This window comes from Scleropages formosus, chromosome 1, assembly GCF_900964775.1.
Source record: "Scleropages formosus chromosome 1, fSclFor1.1, whole genome shotgun sequence".
Taxonomy (NCBI): Eukaryota; Metazoa; Chordata; class Actinopteri; order Osteoglossiformes; family Osteoglossidae; genus Scleropages; species Scleropages formosus.
In genome coordinates this window covers 16,984,775-17,005,505 of record NC_041806.1, presented here as the reverse complement: position 1 = coordinate 17,005,505, position 20,731 = coordinate 16,984,775, and the positions used below count along the sequence as shown (strand labels likewise).

General features: G+C 42.6%; 3 protein-coding genes across 10 annotated transcripts; 2 read left to right on the top strand and 1 right to left on the bottom strand.

The window, feature by feature from the left end:
* Window positions 1–417: 417 nt before the first annotated feature.
* On the top strand, window positions 418–12,862 carry ap1g2 (adaptor related protein complex 1 subunit gamma 2). Of its 8 annotated transcripts, none has more exons than XM_018758037.2 (22): window positions 418–634; window positions 1,713–1,954; window positions 2,729–2,853; window positions 3,130–3,271; window positions 3,414–3,510; window positions 4,376–4,452; window positions 4,825–4,920; window positions 5,082–5,162; window positions 5,655–5,753; window positions 6,171–6,226; window positions 6,927–7,040; window positions 7,422–7,562; window positions 8,232–8,286; window positions 8,567–8,689; window positions 9,251–9,340; window positions 9,424–9,551; window positions 9,756–9,860; window positions 10,020–10,167; window positions 10,942–11,092; window positions 11,222–11,373; window positions 12,027–12,125; window positions 12,426–12,862. In XM_018758037.2, the coding sequence occupies exons 2-22, from the start codon at window positions 1,754–1,756 to the stop codon at window positions 12,525–12,527; spliced, it is 2,382 nt and encodes a 793-aa protein (XP_018613553.2). In that variant the 5' UTR covers window positions 418–634; window positions 1,713–1,753; the 3' UTR covers window positions 12,528–12,862. The 8 variants fall into 8 exon arrangements, with proteins under 8 accessions (XP_018613553.2, XP_018613556.2, XP_018613550.2 ...); XM_018758040.2 differs by having other exon boundaries at window positions 1,710–1,954; window positions 9,254–9,340; XM_018758034.2 differs by having other exon boundaries at window positions 1,710–1,954.
* A 1,004-nt stretch (window positions 12,863–13,866) lies between these two features.
* nedd8l (NEDD8 ubiquitin like modifier, like) lies at window positions 13,867–15,264 on the bottom strand. Its single transcript, XM_018758109.2, has 4 exons — window positions 15,078–15,264; window positions 14,643–14,690; window positions 14,470–14,552; window positions 13,867–14,335 (listed from the first exon to the last, which is right to left on the bottom strand). The coding sequence occupies exons 1-4, from the start codon at window positions 15,093–15,095 to the stop codon at window positions 14,218–14,220; spliced, it is 267 nt and encodes an 88-aa protein (XP_018613625.1). The 5' UTR covers window positions 15,096–15,264; the 3' UTR covers window positions 13,867–14,217.
* A 1,198-nt stretch (window positions 15,265–16,462) lies between these two features.
* Window positions 16,463–19,267, top strand: zp3f.2 (zona pellucida glycoprotein 3f, tandem duplicate 2). Its single transcript, XM_018758101.2, has 10 exons — window positions 16,463–16,515; window positions 16,752–16,933; window positions 17,019–17,122; window positions 17,246–17,337; window positions 17,406–17,586; window positions 18,006–18,111; window positions 18,195–18,283; window positions 18,368–18,456; window positions 18,818–18,896; window positions 19,016–19,267. The coding sequence occupies exons 2-9, from the start codon at window positions 16,892–16,894 to the stop codon at window positions 18,883–18,885; spliced, it is 771 nt and encodes a 256-aa protein (XP_018613617.1). The 5' UTR covers window positions 16,463–16,515; window positions 16,752–16,891; the 3' UTR covers window positions 18,886–18,896; window positions 19,016–19,267.
* Window positions 19,268–20,731: the final 1,464 nt, after the last annotated feature.

Sequence of the window (20,731 nt, the reverse complement as noted above, 5' to 3'; positions counted from 1 at the left end):
AAGGTTTGGAGTGTTCGGGGAAAGCATCAGAAGAAAGAACAGGAAAGCAAAAAAGGAGTCAGGTTTTTCAAGTTCCTGAAATAGTTCTTAAGCTGGCATATTGTGAAAATATGCTTATGTTTATGTACAACATTTTACAGTGTCATTTCAGAGTGAGAACTTCAGGGGAACTGCAACTGAGATGGTTTACGAATCAGGGTACTTTGAGCGCAAAAGGTATGAGCTCCAACCACTACGCCACCTGGCTGTGTGTAAAGTAATAATGATGATGAAGATGCCGATGATGTCAGGTACATGTGAAATATCCACTGTCGTTTTAAGGTCAGGGTCTCTGCTAGTATTGCAGTGTCGGTAGTGCGATTAGGGAGGGACGTGGGGCTGCGAAATGGCCACTGTCCCTTTAAGGGCTCGCGCTCCACAGTTATCAGTGGTCGGAGGATGGACAGGGCACTGTGTCTCTAGATTGTGAACTGTCCCAGGTTCAAATGGTCCTGGATCAAAGCCGACGGCGCATTTCTAGATTATTGCACGCATCATTTCTGGGAGATTTCACAGTCTAGACCGTGGTTACAAAACAAATACTGCAGGGAGGGAGACATATTCGGGCCTCCTCCGCTCCGACGGCTGAACGAAGGTGAGGAAGCTGCAGGGTGATTCTGTGCACCTGTACGTGTGCTTTCGTGGTCACCCTGTGCGTGCGGCTCGGTTCACTCATCTCCGGTAGTATGATGATATTTAAACTAGCCTTAGCCTACTGATATTGTTACTAAGTGGTATTTTTCCACGTTGCCACGGTGTTTGTACAGCTCTCCGGCAGACACGGTACATTTCGGATCGGATCATGTCGAGAGTGCACTGATGAGAGGCTGAATTATTTCATTTCGGAAATATGCGTGTGCTTGATGAGAGCTGCTACCATCTCTGCTCTTGAAGGGAATAAGTGCTTCTCTTGTGGACGGTGTCAGTTGCAATCTGCCGCGTCACTTAACTCCCCGGCTTAAGAGATATAAACACTAGACTAGTGTATATATTATCATGATGATAGCAGTCAGGTAATAGTGAACATTTTCGGCCGCGTGCACAGCACCTATACATACAGAGAGGTACACACAGTCAGTGTAGCTTTTTAATAATCGTGACGAGAAACTGGCCGCAACATGGCGATGACACCGTGATGGAAGGTGGACGTGCAGAATGCAAGTGAACGAACCGTGACGGCGACAGGATCACAGTGTGGCAGAAGTAGTACCGGATGCGCGCGCGGTGCAGGAACGCGCACCCATTCCCTATTGGCTTGCACGCACTGGGTCTCAGGTGCGTGCTCCCCCATCGGCTCCCTATTGGACGAAGAACGCTAGGTTCCCGGCGCGTGTACTTATATCGATTTCCTATTGGCTGCCCATATTTAGGTGTGTCCACGCACCTGTCAGGCGGAAGTAACGTGGGCGCCTTAGAACCGCCAAGGAAAACCAGCGAAAACAGTGGAATTTAGTGTTTTTTTTTTTTTAAATTTTAATTTAAATTGTTACCTTCCTCTTTTTAATCACGTCGTAAGTTCCAGGTATATTCTTGTTAGACTAGTGAACGTCGTTGTGGGCTCAGCGGCGAGACTTGAATTCCAGCGCGTTACGTCGTCACGTGTTAGTTCATTTTTTTTTTTTTTTTTTTTTTTTTACTGTGACATGATTTATGTTTCTCATCCTTTTTAGCAGCTGCCAGTAGCGCCCCCCGTGGAGGTGGGTTTGTCGCAGCCATGTCGCCCTCGGTGCGTCTCCAGGAGATGATTCGCGTGATCCGCAGCGCTCGGACCCAGTGCGAGGAGCGCGGCGTCATTCAGAGGGAGTGCGCCGCCATTCGGGCGCAGTTCCGGCAGGCAGACAACGTGGGGCGCTCGCATAACCTGGCCAAACTGCTTTACGTGCACATGCTGGGCTACCCTGCCCACTTTGGACAGGTGGGGGCGGCTCTGTCTGTTGGGAAACCATGCAGCTGGACACAGGATGAGGATGAGGATGGGACAGTAACATTACATTGGGAGTGTAACATTAACAACTTCTCACACTGCTTCACTCAGAACTGCTGAATCTCTCCCTACATTTATGTGTCTTAAAACTCACTGCTTCCAGACTCACTTTTACCATGATCTTTTAAGTACTTGTTCATCCAATAACTTTGAGATCATAGCTGTTGAATAATGGATAAACTTTTTTTATGTGGATACTTCATGTGATGTTTGTTTTTTTAAAAAAATGTGATTAGAAATTTGTTGATTATTTGGATAAACGTTTAAGCAGTTACTCGTGAGATGTACGTTGGTTCGTATGGTGGAAAGTAACAAATTAACTGTGCTTTAGGATCACGAGTCTGCATCCAAGTTTTTCTTTCTGTTGATGTAATGCACTCATTGTATTTTTCAGTGAGATGTAGGTCACTTTAGAGAAAAGTGATAAATGTAGCCTGATTATAGCCTTGATGAGATGAAACCTTAAAGATATCAGCCGACATACACTGCTGATCACCTGTTTGCTCTCCAGTTATTTTCTTTGAGAGGATAATCAATGGTCTCTCAGAAGGGCTTAAGTTAATATCTTAATTAATAGTTACCACATTTGTCCCTTGTCAAAATAAGGGGTCCTTATTATTAGCTACTCAGCTGACACCTTTTTTCCAAATAATTTAGGTGACTCATTGGAATGCTTTGTCACGTCTTCCTGTTTTTCAAACTCAGATGGAGTGCGTGAGGCTGATTGCCAGCCCCAGGTACAGTGAGAAGCGGGTGGGCTACTTAGGAGCTATGATGCTGCTGGATGAAAAGCAGGATGCCAGCCTGCTCATCACCAACTCCATTAAGAAGTGAGGGCTGGTACTTGGCTGACCTCCTCCCACTCCTCCCTCTTCTTGCTACTGTACTCTTTGTCCCTCTGCATGCTCTCCTCATCTCTTAGCCAAGTGGACCATCTCTCATGCACCTTTCACTCTTAAGAGGTACACACATGGCTTGGACTCACTTGGGAACTGTTTGTGGCAGGTTGATCTCATCCATATACTGTTGCTTCATGTTTCCCCAAGACTGGGAATTGAAGGGCAACACAAGAAAAATATGACACCACAGCATTTCTCTCCCCTCAGTGACCTGTCCCACAGCAATCAGTACGTTCAGTCCCTGGCCCTGTGCACTCTGGCCTGTATGGGCTCAGCAGAGATGTGTCGAGACCTGGCTCCTGAGATTGACCGCCTGCTGAGGACCTCCAACTCCTACATCAAGAAGAAGGCGAGTGCTCGTGTCCCATAGCCTTATGTTCTCTGCTGACACTTCTGTACTCAGTTTCACTTGTTCAGTCTAGTAAGGGTAACTGTTACAGATGCAGAGGTGCTTGTTGATGGTGTTGACCATGTTCATGGTGGTAATACAGGCAGCGCTGTGTGCTGTCCACATTGTGAGGAAGGTGCCAGAATTGGGGGAGCTCTTCACCACAGCTGCCCATTCGCTGCTGTCTGAGAAGAACCACGGTCAGTTGATCTATCAGTCTGATTCTGTTCGTCTGCCTGTGAGACTGATTGTGTGTTTGTCCCTGTATTCCTGCTGGCGGATACAGTTTATCGGCACATGATGGGACTTTCGGTGCCCAGATTTTTTTTTTTTTATGTATTTAAATGAAATATTCTTCAAAGTGATTAAGTGAAAGTGATTAAGAAAAACACGTGATTTAAATATTCAAAGTGACTTTTCAAGCATACGGCCCTCAGTATTTAAAACAGTTTTTGGGAAAGGCAGAATTGGAAGGAATCAATATTCTCTGCAACAGCCTGCTTCCTCTCAATAAGATCTTTGGTCATTCTTTTTTTCCTAGTGGCAGGATTTTGGTTGACATGAAACATGGTTTGAAAAAAAGGGGGGAAAAAAAAAACTCAACATTTCAAATGATTTGTAAACACATGACTCTAAATGCACAACACAAATATTCCCATACTGTTCATCTGTCGGTCAAAGTAAACCTCAAATCATTTGAGACTGCTTGCTTTACAGGTGTTTCCTCTTGGCATCTTTCTTTAATTATCAGGTTTTGGCTTCTCTCTCTCTCTCTCTCTCTCTCTCTCTCTCTCTCTCTCTCTCTCTCTCTCTCTCTCTCTCTCTCTCTCTCTCTCTCTCTCTCTCTCTCTCTCTCTCTCTCTCTCTCTCTCTCTCTCTCTCTCTCTCTCTCTCTCTCTCTCTCTCTCTCTCTCTCTCTCTCTCTCTCTCTCTCTCTCTCTCTCTCTCTCTCTCTCTCTCTCTCTCTCTCTCTCTCTCTCTCTCTCTCTCTCTCTCTCTCTCTCTCTCTCTCTCTCTCTCTCTCTCTCTCTCTCTCTCTCTCTCTCTCTCTCTCTCTCTCTCAAGGTGTGTTGCATGGAGCTGTGGTTCTGATCACAGAGCTGTGTGAGCAAAATCCGGAATCACTCGCTCAGTTCCGCAAGGTAGTGTAACAGTTGTTGGCACCCTGGGTCTTGCATGCTACTGCAATAAGAAACACAAACATTGAAGTAACATAGTAGCCTAAAATAATAATAAGGGTATAGCAATGGACCGTCCAAAGTGATTTTGTGTGACGTTTTAGATTTTATTCTCTAATTTATCATGAATATGCCTTTATCACTTTGAGCCCATATTATCGACACTTCCTAAGCATTCACAGCTATCACTATGTAAACGTCATGGAATACATCCTGAAAGAGAGAAGTGTAAAAGGTAATGAAAGCCAGTGTTGTCTGTGTAGTGAGTGCACCGTAGTGTAATGCACACTAGGCTTCCTAAACTCTTCACTGACTCATCGTTGTCTTTATGTCCAGGTGGTACCAGAGCTGGTTCACATTATGAAAGGTCTGGTGATGTCAGGTTACTCTCCAGAACACAATGTGGCTGGGATCAGTGACCCTTTTCTACAGGTTTGTCCCTTTCAGTGTTGACCCTCTGCTTGTTTCTGTCACACGTACAGTATTTGAGTGGTATCACAGGTTACTTAATGCACTCATTGTGTGACTAACCTGCTTAACCATCCCTCAACCGTCCGGGGTCCATTAGCTGGTCTTCTTTTCAATTCTCTCAGGTACGCATTCTCAGACTGCTGAGGATTCTGGGACGAAACAATGACACAGCGAGTGATGCCATGAACGACCTTCTGGCTCAGGTACAAATGAAATGCGTCAGAGTCTTTGCCTTGACCGAATGATGGTAGAAAACAATTCTGACATTTTTAATGTAGATAAATGATATAATTACAAATATTATGAAATTTGTTTGTGTTATCATTGTTAGACTTAAGTATATTCTGTTTGAGTTAATTTTTAATTTTGTTTTGCATTTTTCATTCAGGAACCTATTTTTTTTTCCCCCCATTAGAAATAATGACCAAATAATAATTGGATTTTCCAGTAGCGGGAATTTGCCTCGCAGGATGGATTCACAGAGCAAATGAGCCCTGTTATGAGGGTTAGGTGTACATGGCTTGTGCTGAAGCAATGCAGAGCAGTATTAAATGTAGTATAGCTGTTATTGGATGACTAGGAATGACTTGCTATGGAGCTGAAAGCGTTGTGGGGGCTGCGGGTGCTGGTGGTCTTCGTTTTCTGCTGCGTGGGCATCAATGGCTGGTGTATTCCTGATGATTCATAATATGTAGGTGGCAACGAACACAGACAGCAGCAAGACAGCGGGAAGCGCCGTGCTCTATGAGACCGTCCTCACTATCATGGATATCAAGTCGGAGAGTGGCCTCAGGGTTCGTTCCAACAGCACATTTCTCCACAGTTGATGAACTTTAGCCATTCAGAGCAGAAGGTTAAATAGACTGATAAATGCTTCAATGAATAAAAGGAGTAGAGTCATCAGTTATCTGCTTTATGATGATCCACTGATTTTCAAGAGTATTTTTTTTTTTTTTTCTTAAGCACAGTATTTATTTGTAAAACTTTGTATTAGTCTGTCGTACACCTTTTACCTTTGGCATTCAAGTTTACCTTAAATTATGACAGTATAATCGCAGTATTCACTTGGGATTGATTTGTAATTTATAGAATGACTAAGTTCCATTGTTGGACTGTTTCTAACATTTTTGTAAAATAGAGACAGAATGTATTTGTTGACACTTTTCACAGCTGAAATAATCAATGGCATGTCTGTCTCTGGATGCTGGCAGGTCTTGGCCGTGAATATTTTGGGAAGATTTCTACTGAACAATGACAGGAACATTCGGTGAGTGTGTGTGTGTGTGTGTGTGTGTGTGTGTGTGCGCAAATCCGTGTTCCCCAACTCTCCTTGTGCTGACTCTACTTTGTGCTCTCTTCTTACTATAAATCAGAGACTTTGCATGTACATGGAGGCCCTTGATGTGTCTGAATCTCATGTGTTGCTTCGCTGGCTTTGTGCAACAGTGGTGGCTTCCCAACTGTATTGGCCCTCTGCTTCAGACAGGGGTTTCATGTCCGTCTCTTGTTTTTGTCTTCCTGTTTGGAGTGCGCAACAGAATCGTTTTTCAGTCTGCATGTTTGTTGTGGATGACTGGCTTCATCAGGGGCCGTGTGGTTTATCCTGTTTGACGTGTTCTTCTGCTACACTGCGTTTTTTTTTTTTTTTTTTTTTCTCCTCTCTCTCCTCCTTCCCCCTTCTTTTTTTTTTTTTTGGCAGATTCCACTCAGAATTGTTCTTGATGGCCTTTCACATTGAGTGTGTGCAAAAATATTTGTGATACATGGATTTGTCTACAGAAATGTGGGCAGAGCTCAGCTCAGCCATGTGGAGATGAGAAAATTTCTCATAGCTATCAGTTTTGCAGATTCAGATTTGAGAAGACAGCATTTTTGCGTAGATTTCACGTGACTCACTATTTCTTTCCCCTTGTATTGTCTTTCATATTCGGATTTAATTCCTGTGTTGTGCTTTTCATACGTCGCAGCTACATTTCCATGATGTCACTGCAGAAGATTGTGCAAACAGACCACAATGCTGTGCAGCGTCACAGGGGCACCATTGTGGACTGCCTGAAAGACCCAGATGCCTCTGTAAAACGGTACCGTGACCCTCATATCTTTAGTGGTCATCAACTGGTACTACTGTATTTCTCTACTAGAACCAACTTTTGTTGACAGCGATAGAAGGGCTTGAAATGGCTGGAAGTGGCTGTAAAGATATTTCAAAGATTTCTTATTGTGGATATTAAGAAGGGGTGCAATAGAAGTCTCGAACCTTGTGAATCAATAGAGTTTAATTCGCACAAACCACAGGTGCGTTTTGCCTTAAATCTCTTGATACCTAATACCCCAGGTCCTGAACAGGTATAAACCTGAAAGCCACTTGTCCCCTTTCTGTCTCTGAGGACTTGAATGGTGTGGAACTGCTGGACGATGGGCTGAATGCTGTCTACTGTGCGTGTCTCCTTACACAACTTCAGGCGTGCGCTGGAGCTCTCCCTGGCCCTCGTCTCCGCTGTGAACATCCGCTCCATGATGAAAGAGCTGCTCCTTTTCCTCTCATCCTGCCCCCCAGAGCTGCGAGCTCAGGCAGCCTCTGGGATCTTCAGCGCTGCAGAAAGGTGGGTCCCATGCTCTTCACCTGCCTGTCATCCCCTCTCTGCGTGGAAACCTTCCCACTTGTTTCATCCCCACTGGTCCATAACAGTTTCCTCTGTCAGACACCTCTTCTCTCCTTGCTCTTAGTTTTAGCTTTAATCTGACTTGAATGCTCCAAAGCAAAGAATTTAGACCAAAGGTGAATTTTTTTTATATTAGGCTGGTGTTACCAGGCTCTGATTCTCCATCGGTGTCACTGTCAGTGCCCTCCCCACATAGCAGGAATATTCTCACATATGGGAAAAGAGGTTAGGAAGTTTCTGATTTTGTTTCAGATGGCTTCATGTCATTGTTTGTGTGTTCATCTGTGTGTCTGCGCAGGGACAGCAGGTAGTGTAGTGGCTAGAGCTGCTCCCTTTGGATCCAAAGGTCACATGTTGAAATCCCACCTCCAGCTGTAGTACTCTTGAGCAAAGTACTTACCCTAAATTTCCCCAGTAAAATTGCCCAGCTGTATAAATGGGTTAAAAAAAAAAAAAAAAAATGTGTAGCTTCACAGTGGAAGTTGCTTTAGAGAAAAGCGTCAGCTAAACGAATAAACGTAAATGTGTGCGTCTGGGCGCTGCCCTCCTTTGTGGTTGCAGAGCAGCACTGAGCAGCACTGTGCCTCTGTCTCTGTGTGTCTCTGTCAGGTATGCCCCCTCCCAGCGCTGGCACATCGACACCATCCTGCATGTCCTCACCACGGTAAATACCCCTCACGTCACCCCTTCCCTTGTGGCATGAGACACAGCAATCTGCTTAAGAATTGGAGAGGAGGGACTGAGGCCACTCAGTGATTGACATTTCTTTATAAAAGATGCCCTCATCAGTTTGAGATGATCTCCTCCGAGGGTCACGTTGTCAGTGCAAATGAAAGGGGTACTTCCTACATATAGCAGCTGGATGTTTCCTCTTTTGTTCCTGCTGCCTCACACAGCCCCCTTAGACTGGTGTATGCCCCATCATCTCTCTTTGTGTCTCTCAGGCAGGCGCTGATGTGAGGGACGAGACTGTGCCCAATCTCATCCAGCTCATCACCACGGCAAACGAACTTCATTCTTATACTGTGCACAAGCTGTACCGGGCACTAGTGGCTGACATCTCGCAGGTTTTGTGTGTGTGTGCGTGCGTGCGTGCGTGCGTGCAAGCAGGGCTCAAAATGTGCGTGTGACACAATGCTGTAGTGTTGTACTGTGTAATTTTGTTGTGCGGTCATATCCCAAGATACACACATCCAGGTTAAAAGAATTTTACTTTACTAGGTGTTTCATTTAATACCTCGACTTTGGCTTTCAAGGTATTTCTTCATGTTTACGAAGACTAAATTTGTATTTTGAGTCTTTCTCACTCACTTTGACTAAATTTGATGTGGCATTTGAAAATACTGTTAACTATTGGCACTGTTGTCTCCATTTTAATGGGATTTGGTGACATATCACCATAAATTGGTGTGAATTTTGGAGCTCAGGAATGGATAAAAGTTTTACCATTGAAACTAATAGAATTAAGCCTTTCATTTCTGAAATTTTGCCTTACGGGTTTTTTGGGAACACGTTAGGAAAGAATGTTTTCAGGAACTTTGTAATATGGGGAAACACTGTTCCTTTTTGAAGGTGCCACTCCAGAGAGAACATTGTACATGAGGTAGTGAACGTGTTTTTCTCGGCAGCAGTCGCTGGTGCAGGTGGCCTGCTGGTGTGTAGGGGAATATGGGGACCTGTTACTGAGAGCAGAGTGCGACGACACGGAACCTGTGCAGGTATTTAGGCCGTGGAAAGTGAGGTCATGTACCTGCATTTTGTTTAGGTACGGCTTAACTTTTTTGCGTGTGTGTGTAATCAGGTGACTGAAGATGATGTCTTGGATGCCTTGGAGACCGTTCTGCAATCTCACATGTCATCACCTGCAACCAGGGGTTTTGCGCTCACAGCAACTATGAAACTGAGCACACGTATCACCCACAACGTGGAGTAAGACTTGCCGATTTCCACAATAACTGCTGTAATGCTATGCTGCTTACTGCTGCCAGTGCTCTATCTATAGTAAGTAAAAACAACTGAGGAGGAGCATCTGCAAAGCAGTTTCTTCATTCCTCCCCCACACGGCATGTGCTTCGTGGCACTTATCTCCCAGTTCAGTCACTCTGTTTTACTCTGTTCCTGTCTTGCTGCCAGTCGCATTAGGAGCATCGTTAGCATTTATGGAAGCTGCATTGACCTGGAGCTCCAGCAGAGGGCAGTAGAATACAACGCACTCTTCAAGAAGTACGACCACATGAGGTACCATGCAAGGAGGGGTAGTAAAAATTGTCCAGTGTCTTCATCCTAAATTACTGGGAAATGTTTGTCTCGCTACAAGATCGATCAAGGTCCGTGTCGTTTGTCCAAAATAGCGGTCTGTGCCACAAGACTGCAAGCTCAGCGTGGTTCTGATTGCAGGGCAGCGGTGCTGGAGAGGATGCCAGTGATAGACAAAACTTCACCAGGACACTCCAAAGGTGAGATGACGGCAGGACCTGTCCAGGAGCGGGACCAGACCCAAAAGCAGCCAGCTGTGGAAACTGTGAGCCAGGAGTCCACAAACCAGGTCAGAGTGTAACTGTGAGTCCTTAACGCACAGATATTTGAAATAGTTACGTTGCAGTGTTTTTCATTTTTGCTGGTGTTGCTGATGTTTTTCTCCTAACCAGCTTGCACACCTTAAATGCTTTACATAAACAACCGAGTATGTGCATACTATAGCATCCCACACTACTTGAGGGTGCCCCTTAGGGATAGGGGCAGGACCTGTACTATAAATGATGCAGTGGGTAAATAGTTATACAGCCATTCAGTGGACAAGGTGTGTTGTACCTGGGTGACTGTTTATATCATGGTGGAGGCAAGTTTGGGATATTAGCTCATGGAAGAAGAGCAATACACCCATTTAGCCTCTCTGGTTGTACCCTCTTCCCACATTGCATGTTGATAAACATTGCATGATGGAATCAGTGTGTGTCTTCATTTCCCCCCTCTGCACCCAAGGCTGCATTCGCTGAAATGTTATTCTTCTTAGGTCACTTTGTTTCATTATCTGGCACTAAGGTGCTGCAGCACATTCCACACTGGGAATTTAACTTAAATTACATGTATAATTACAAGGGGATTTCACTTACAATTAATTACACATTTAATTACAATTTTCTTTAAAATTATATTACATGTTGCCTCATGGTTGCTGTGAAGAGGATGCTTTCCTGAGGACTGGACTTCTCACGGTGTAAAGAAGTGTGAAAATTTTTCTCATCTTGAACTGAGGATCACTGCTGTTTTACTGTCTTACAATGCCTCTCGCTTCCCCTTTTTCTCATCTCCCTGCCAGGCATCTAACCTGTTGGACCTACTCAGCAGTTCTGATGATGCCCCACAGTCCACCCCAGCACAACCCCACTCTCTAGATGCTTGTCCCACCTCTAGCAGTAGCCCTGAAGGAGATCTTTTGGACCTGCTGGGAGGACTGGACCTCATGCCAGGTGAGGGATGTGGGGGGGATCTCAGCTCAGTATTTTCAGTACTCCTGTGGTGTCCCTGCACTGTTTGTGATTCCAGTGCGCAGTGTGGACTGTGGGCATACGTTTGTTTTTTGCCCTGTGTGCCCTTAGCCCCCAGTCTTACAGTGTACGAGAAGAACGGTGTGACGCTGAGGCTGCAGTGTGACAGGCAGATGGACACGGGGGTCTCCATCACTCTCTCTGCCTCCAACTCTACTGATGGGGACATCACCCAGTTCAACTTGCAGGCAGCTGTGCCCAAGGTGAGCCTCACCATTCATCTCTAATGACTGTTTAAATTGTTTAAATAAAGGACAAGGGTCCTAGCTGGATATTCTTGCATAACTGGGAAACAATAAAATTCTGTTTCACAAGAACGTTTCTGCAGTCAAAGAGAATCGCTCTGCAATTGTACTTGTCCCTAAAAGCCCCACATTCTGCTAGCTGTTGAGAAAACAATCAGGGTGAGAAATTTTTTTTTTTTTTTTTTTTTTTGTTTGGTGGGGGGAGAGGGGCATGTTCAATAGCCTGTCTGTGCGTGTATATGTATATTTATTTAGCTGATGCTTTTCTCCAAAGTGGCTTAAGGTGTTAATCTATCTACCTTTATTTACCCATTTATACAGCTGGGTAATTTTACTGGAGTAATTTAGGGGTGAGATTGCAACCTGCAGCCTTTGGGGTCCAAGGCAGCAGCTTTAACCACTACGCTACTAGCTGTCCTTCTTTAAATAGAAGCCATACCATCAGTGCCGTTGTTTAACATCCTAGAAGTACTAACCATTCTCATCTAGCATACGAACTGTCAAAATTTCAGATTCAGCTGCTCACATATGATCTAAGCTGAAGAAGTTTGCAAAGCACATTTGAACCGTGGTCTTTTGTTTGTGTTTTTACTTGTCTGTCTGCCTGCCAGTGTGTTCAGCTGCAGATGAAGGCCCCAAGTGGTGATGTCCTTCCAGCCCGAGCAGCTGGTCAGCTGACCCAAGCCATCCTTCTTAAGAACCCCAACAAGGTGTGTCATTTGAAAACCATTTTTTAAACCATTTAATGTGTATCAGGAAATTTTTTTTTATTTTTTTTTTTTTCCTGCATTTTCTTTTTCTGTTCTGCTGTCAGTATTATTACTATTATGCTTAGCAGTGGCATTCATCACAAGCAGTACATGAAAGCGGAAGCTCATTTGTACCTGGAGCCATTCTTAAGTACCTAACTCAGATGTACCTTGGCAGCAGCCCCCCCCCCCCCCCAACAGGATCTTGCATTAACAATATTTTGTCAGTGTCTGATGTTACTGTATCTCTCTCCATCTTAGGTGGGCCTACGGATGCGGGTGCGAGTTTCATACTGTAGTCAAGGAACCAACTATCAGGACACTGTACAGATCGACTCCTTCCCTTCAGTGGCTTGGCAGTGACAGCTGTTGGTTACCATGCAGCTGTCAAACTACCAGTCCATCAGCTGACTCATGAGTTACCCAGCTTTGGGCTCTGTGCAGTCAGCATTCAATAATTTTACCTTTCCTTCCTGGACTTCTCTTGAGCAATTCTAATTCATTGATACTGGCAATGAAATTCAATAATTACATTACCATACAGTGAAAATAATGACCAAATCAATGTGGACATATAAGCATCAAAGCGGTTTCCTTCTTTCACTCTAGAGTTGCGTATCAGTCGGTCATCACTCAGATGTTAATCAGCTGAAATTATTGACCTGCAGACATCAGTTTTGATAGACTATTGAGTGTCCAGTCCAATCAGTTCATCTGTTTTCTCAAAAAACCAAGATCAGGAAATAACTTTTGTTCATATTGACTGTGCACCTGGGCATTACCTGTGCTCAGTCACCATCACCCACTGCCTTAGATTTCTGACCATGAGCCTTTGTTTTCACCCATCTGGTTTCCCACCTCTGTGTCCCTGTCTCCTTGGTTCTGCAGCAGAAGTGAACCCTAGGATTTTAGAGTTGAAAACCTATTTGGTTGATGTTTTGTTTTTTTTTTTTCCCCCCCCTCTTTGTCCCTGTGCAGTGTTGATATATTGGAGAGTTGTGCAGAAAGCTGTATTTTTTTTTACATTCCCCCCCCCCAACACTGTAATGTACCTTCATGGAGTACTTAGTCATTCCTCTTTTGAGGAATATACAATACAAATTGGAGAGGATCTGATCAGGTTGTATTGATCCTTAACTGAAAATTACTCATTCTGATAACTATGAGGAAAGAAAGGTGAATCCTGTTTTACTTTTCATCTGCTTTAGAGTTGCCAGTTTTCCATTAAACCTAATGGACCACTTTTTATATTGCATTGCCTAATATGGTTTTTTTTTTGTGCAGAATTCCAATGTAAAGACAGCTTAACCAGTATTTAAAATGTCATGCTGAAATATAAAATATTTACCAAAGCAATTTCTAATACAGAAGCTAAAACAAAGATAGAGCACAATGATAAAACTTGAATTCTGTTTTATACAAATATATCCTGGAAAGAAGCAGGGGATTTTTTTTTTATTTTTTTTTTTAAAAGTTTTGCTGATATTAGCTAAGCTTTAACAAGTTGGTTATCAATATTGGCAATTTGCAGTTTCAGCAAATATTTAACTATCTGCACTATTGACCTTCAGCAACTGTTCTCACAGAACTTTCCCATCTGTTTTTTATCCTCTAAAGTGCAGTAAACATTGACAAAATAAAACCAAAGTGAAGTATGAAAAAATTACAGGATTTTGTTTTACATTTATTTAGAAGGAAAAATATTTTGCAGTGATATAATAGCCCAAGTCATTTTAGGGACCAAAAAGGATTCATGTGATACACTAACACAGGGACAGTTGATACTTTTTACTGCAAAGCGATCAATGATCTCCCTGACCACAGCATTTCTCACGTGTACATCAAGTAGTCAGTATGCACTCCTGCAATGCTCCCAAACGGTTGAAAAATTAAAAGGTGCTCATTACTGCATATTCTACAAATGCATATTATTACATCCATTAGTAATAAGAATGCTCAGCAGCAATGTACTTCAGCAGTGGTAGGAGTTGCAGCAAAGAGTGGTGGTGTGTCATGACGCTGACCAAGCTGGCTGTCAGGGCTGTTCCGGAGATTACAGGGGGAATCGCTGAACATGGGGACTGTAGGAGAGACCTCCTCTTAGTGCCAAAACCAGGTGGAGCACGGAGCCGCCCTGGATTTTGTAGTCTGCGGCAGTCTTCTCGTCATTCCTGAGAAGAGTATGAGGAAGGTTGTTACGTGCTACCCTGCCTCAGCACTGTGCCACACGTAAGGCTTTAGGAAAGTGAAAACTTTATATATATATATATGTAAAAAAAAAAAAAAAAAAAACAAATTCACTTACATTTGTTTGCCGCTGTAGATCAGCCTCTGCTGCTGAGGTGGAATCCCCTCTTTCTCCTCGACTCTCTCTTTGATCCTTTCAACCTGGAACAAAGTTTATGAACTGACTGGACTCATGAACTTGTATCATCATCTAAACTGCATCAGAAACCAGTGGATTCGTTTCATGCTTACCTTGTCTGTTGGCTCAATGTCAATTTCAATTTCCTTTCCTGTTAGAGTCTAAGATTTCCAAAAAAAGATTGGGGACACAACGCCACAATTTATTTATAATAAACCAAATCTGACCAGTTCCCCGGTGTTATGATCCATCAAGCTGGTTACTTGTAATCAAAAAGCACAAAATAAATCGCAGCCGGTAATAACGAGGTAGAACACTGCTCACAGGTATTGTTTCATGATTCATCATTTATCATTACAACGAATGTTAATGTCATTACAAGCCTGCAACCTTTTCCAAATAACGGACCTGGTCCGCTGTCCGATTCGTCTACAATGTAAAGTAACATTACACTGTATGTCATTACATAACATCAATAACAAATATCAACGGCACAGTGAGTGTGAGTGTCCGCTCTGTCTAGCAAAGGGTAAAAACTAATCTCCTACCTTAACCTTAATTAGCATCTTGACTTGTTTTTATTCTTCCTATAAAGTATAAGTAAACCAGATCGTATACAAATACAATATTATTACGGAACTACACAAGCGCCTAATATTTCATACAAATTGTCGCCTTCAGTCTCAAATCATTGCGTTTACGGTGCAATGCTAACCGACTTCCTGTGTAACTCGGAAAAACCTCCGACTCTGTCCACTTCGTGCAATGTAAAAGGTTCCTGGTCCCAAGTTTTTTTTAATCTTTTTGAGCGCAAACGTCGTGATTAGAGTAATAAATTATAATGTTTATAATAAAAACAGTTTTTATGCGCCCCTGGATTCATCAGTAATTTCGACACCTTTCGTTTGCTTGCAAAAAAAATTATACCTAAATACTTTTTCAGATAGTTGTGTGAAAACAGTCGTGTCTATCTATGTTTCAGAATTTGAACATCCATAGTTGTTAAAATACTAGTATTAAACTGGTGCTTGAAATAGTTCTCCTCTTAATTGTGGATGAAGATAATACACTGGAGGGACCTGATTTATAAGTGGCAACAACTTAGGACAGATAACGGCATATTATTATTATTGTTGTTGTTGTTAATAATAATAATAATAATAATACAATGCATGTCAAATAGAATGTCAGGGGAACAAAAGTTAGACAAAAGGCTGATGTAATTGTAAAATACAACAGAGTAATTTTTGTCTACTAAGTTTGCTTTTATGAATATGAAATTTTGCTTGTAAGATAAGAAGATCAATAAAACACTATTAGTTATCTTTTACCTTGTCGATGTTATAGAAAGCAGGGATTAAATTGTTGTATCTTTCAACAATAAAAGGAAAATCATTACACCGGTGATCAGTAATCAAGGAACACAGGTCTTTCCAAGGACAATTGCAACTAACTGTGGACTTTCCTGCATTTTTACACAGATTTACAATGAATTTCAAGTGGAACCCCATGGACATCTAGAAGAACAGGCCAGGTGCTGCTCCTATGGGTGCTGACTCTTGTTAACCCCACAGCTCACTGGGATGGAAACTGAGATGTTTACAAGAAAAAAATAGAGCATTCTTAAATATAATTGTACATAATGAGCTTCATCAAGTAATTTCATTACCCCACACTTGAAAGTGGAATTAAATCATAAGCAAAAAAACAACAGAAGTGTGATAGAAGATTACTGGAATGCAGAACAAGTACAGAAAGAAGATTTTTATTTTAACTGTTCACAGATCAGTATTTAAAGATAAGTAAATTAAAATTATTTTAATGTCATTCAGACACTAATAATACTAATTGGGTGAGCTAATTGACTGCTGCCGGTAATTTATAAGCAGGGGATGCCGCATCTGTGTTTTCGTTTGTCTAGAACAATGTTTTTTCTGGGGGTTGTATGGGTCTTGGTGTTTGTAGTGGCTGCTTTTGCAGTTTCTGGTAATTTTATTATTGATTATCACACATGAAATCCTAAATTTTCTTTTCTGTTGTCTGGTTCTTTGCAGAAGTAGTTGTGGTGCTTAATGTTTTAAGCATCTATAAGTTGGGAACCCAGCACTTACAGTGAATGTCCCAAGGACAGCAGTCTAACCAGAGAAGAACTTTATCTCAAAAAAAAAAAAAACTTGTGTTCTGGAATGTTCTTGTGAAGCTCTCACTCCCTTTTCCAACAGATCTTAATATCACATGTGAGGAAAAATCTGTCACTGTGATATGGAAACTCCCCAATGAGTTGGGTGTGCAGCCTTCTCGCCTCTTTCTGGGGAAGTGTTTGCCGACAAATTTTTCATCAGGCCCTGATGGAGCTGTTGCGATGTTCCATGTCTCTTTAACTGATTGCCATTTCAAGCGGGTGGTATGCTTTGTGGTCTATTTATTTATTTACTTATTTATTTTTTCCTCCACTTTTATTTTGAGGTAATTGCTGTTTTGTTTTAAAGGTGAGAGGGCACAAAGTCCTGTACAAGAATAAGCTCACCTACAGACCTTTGGCAAAGCCATTCCCACCCAAGTTGTCTTTCCCAGTTGTGTGCATTTATGACAGGTAAGTGTTGAACATGCTTATATTTCTTCAGCCACGGTGACTATTTGTCAGCTTATGGTATTCCTTTTGAGCTCCAAAACAAGGGTTCATTTACTATGTCTTATTGATTCACCCTGTATTTAGGCCTCCCCACTGGCATCCCCATATGCCTATCCTATCCTCTGGAAGTGCCATAGGCTTCGGAAGCCTACTTTTCTACATGGGAATCATGAATGGTGAGGATGGCCTGCATCAGGTGTGCACAAACTGCTGGAAAAAATGTTCTGACTTCTATATCCCACAGAAAACTTCAGCGGCCCTGCCAGGTCTACATCTTTCTTCCTCGGCTCCCGCATTCCAATCTGGGCTGCAGTGGATCAGCAGGCTCACATGCCCCTGGCTGTATTTATTGAAGAATGTGTGGCAACAACAACAACTGACATCAGGACTGCAAGCCATGTGTACCCCTTCATCACCAATGGGGGGTATGTAATCACCTTATTTTGTGCTTTACTGAGACTGTAAATCCCCCCCATAAAGAGCAAATATCTACATTTGCTTTTATGCTTAACCATAGATCATATGTTCAAGTTCTTATAAACCAGAAGAGTAAAAATTGCTGGAAATGCAGTCATGGTTGAGTGTATGTAGGGATGTTTTTTGACAGGGTGGGGGATGAAGTTGGTGCTGTTAATGTATGTGGGATCCTGTGGATGCAGTCTTTCCTTGGCCTTAGTTTGAAATCTAGTCTAATATTAAAATGCTACTCTTTTTTTCAAGTAGCACTCTTTATTACAGTTGAAGTGAACTTTGGAATGCAAAATGGATCATGGCATCACTAACATTCAGTGTGGGCAGTTGCCTAACCCTTCCTGGCTTGGTAATGTTGCTACCAACCCTCCAGATGTCTTGTAGATGGCAAAGCTGGAAGTTCAAAATTCCTTCCCAGAGATACAAAGTCTGAGATCTTCCTTTCTCTACAAGCCTTCAAGCTTGGTGCTGGAGAAAAAGTGAGTTGGCATTACGTGAAACCTACTTGCAGTTGTTGCACCTGAATGCTACTAGAAGTTGCATGCATTACTGGTCCCCTCAGGTGTATATCCACTGCAAGATCACAGCATGGGATCCTGAGCTGCTGGATGAAAACAGGAAGGCCTGTAACTACATCAAAGAGCTTGAAGGGTACTTGTTTTAACCCCCCCCATGTTTAGAAAATGGACTTTTCTGTTAAATGTGAATCACCAAATTGCATATGGTCTCTTTCAGTTGGGAGCTTCTGGATGATCCTACCCAAAGTGACCTCTGTAGATGCTGTGACACTAGTTGCAGCAGCTGGAAGAGGAGTGCAGAACGGGGTATTGCTGCAAGATTAACTTGTATACTTGCATGGACTGGCACCCCACTCAAGATGTATTCTGGTTAGCCTAGTGCCCTGTGCTACCAGGACAGGCTCCAGAGTGCTGCAAGCCTTGCATAGGATAAGCATTTCTTGCTACTGAGAACTATATGGCTGCAGAACTTTTTCAGTGATCTGGAATTGAAAATGTGAGATGTTTCAATGTCATTGGTAGCCTGTGTAGCTGAACTGAAGAGGTCTTTGTGTTAACTAGGGTTTGTAGGTTCATAGTTTATGGTTAAGAGTTAATCAAATATTGAAGTCACAGAAATTAAGGCTGGTGTTGGTTTCAACTGGTCAGTACAATGACTTTGTTTCAGATTTCCGGAGTCTGAGCCAAAATGCAGTCCTTGGACCACTGACTATTGAAGATGTGAATCTTAAATGATCTATTAGAAGGTTTGAATTTAATTCTAGTATTTTTAATTGGAGTTCTGCAGTGTCATCCTGGCTTTGCAGTATATTGTAAGGTACAATGCTATGACTTGCCTAAACTGCTGCCTGTTTTCTCTTTACAGGAAGATCCCCCAAGTTACTTTCTGCAGGGAAAGTCTTGTCCAACACCCCTGTGCTGCATAGATTCTTGGTATCAAATAGTTGACGTGTCCAGCTTTTCTTCCAGAGAACTTCTGCAATTGAATTGTATATAGTATAACTTGCTGACTTGACCTGCTGAAAATGTTAACATGTCACAGCTCAACTAATGAAATGAGAATGACCAAAAAAAAAAAAAGCATGTGTGGGGTACTTGATTAAATATTTGCAACTCCATTTTAGAGCACTGGTGTAGTTTGTCCAAATTTGATGTGTACCTATGCCTTTACCCATTTGCAGGGTAAAGTACAAAGTGAGGAGCAGCACATTAGGTGAAGCTTTAACACACCTTGAATTGCTATACTAGATTTAGGAAAAAATACTTTTCAACAGTAGTTGTTCCAAATAGAGTGGATACCCCCTTATAAACACCTCAGAGGATAGTTGCTAAAAGCCTCATCTACCCCTTTCCCTAAGTGGGACTAATCACCACTGTTCTTCTTTGTATCTCCAACAACCATTCTGCTTTTTATCAGTACAGTGCTAGCTCTTGAGGATGAGGTGACCAGCCCTGGTAGGGCTGCCCTATACCGGCACCTGGTAAACAGCCAGTTTATTTATTGCGGTTTTGTGTATAACTCCGTTAATGCTGAAATTTTGTGCTGTGGGGGGGGGAAGGCTGGCTAGAGGCCTGTGTACCACCAGTTCTGGTGCTAGTTTCAGTGTGTGCCACTGCCATGCACTCCTATCAGCTGGATGACTGTTTTGGCACTTGATACATGCCAAGTAGCAGTGTGCACTTTAGACTTGCACATTAGTCATGCTGTAACTTCCAGCTCTAAGCCACTGATAAAGTTGACTGCTGGAGATGTGGCTTAGACTACAGATGCATCTGAATGTAAAATGACCACCTACACTGAAAGATGGTACCTCCATGGCTGTTAAGCAGAACAGAAACACTTCTGATTGCCTGAATTTTATTTAAAGCACCATACAAAACACCCCTTATGAGAGCTGGACAAGTTTGGGGGTGTGAAATGAAAGTATAGTGACTACTATAAAAGTTGAAGCATCTTGAACGATGCTGAAAATTTAAGGATATCAGTTTGCCTAGGATGTAAATGTCACACATGGGTTTGAAATTATCAGCAGGGTAAGTGACTACATACAGCAGCTTTATTACAGAATGAAACAATTCTATCCAGTAATATGTGCCTTGTGATGGACTGGCGTCCCGTCCGGGGTGTGTCCTGTCCCCCTTCGGCCTTGAGCCCTGTGTTTCTGGGATAGGCTCCAGCACACTGCGACCCTGCTCAGGACAAGCGATTGTTGACATTGGTTATCTGGTAATATCCTTTATAAAGGAAGTCACACAAAATTCCGTTAAGACAACACTTCATTTATAGTGCTAAGGGGACAGGTGTGTATACACAGACACACACACACCTATAAGCTGCAGCCTGTTATTGATGTACTAAACTTTAATTTTAACGTGGCAATGACACAAAGATGTATGTCACTTCAATGTTATGAATAACTTTCAAGGACAGAATAACAAAGCAAAAAATCATGTGTTGCATTAGAGCTGGTGTGGGGTCTTTGCCGTGTCGGTGATCAAAAACAACAATAGGAAGGTTCCGCATGATTTATGGGATAAATCGGTAAACAAGTGATACTGAATAGGAGTTTATGGAGGGCAG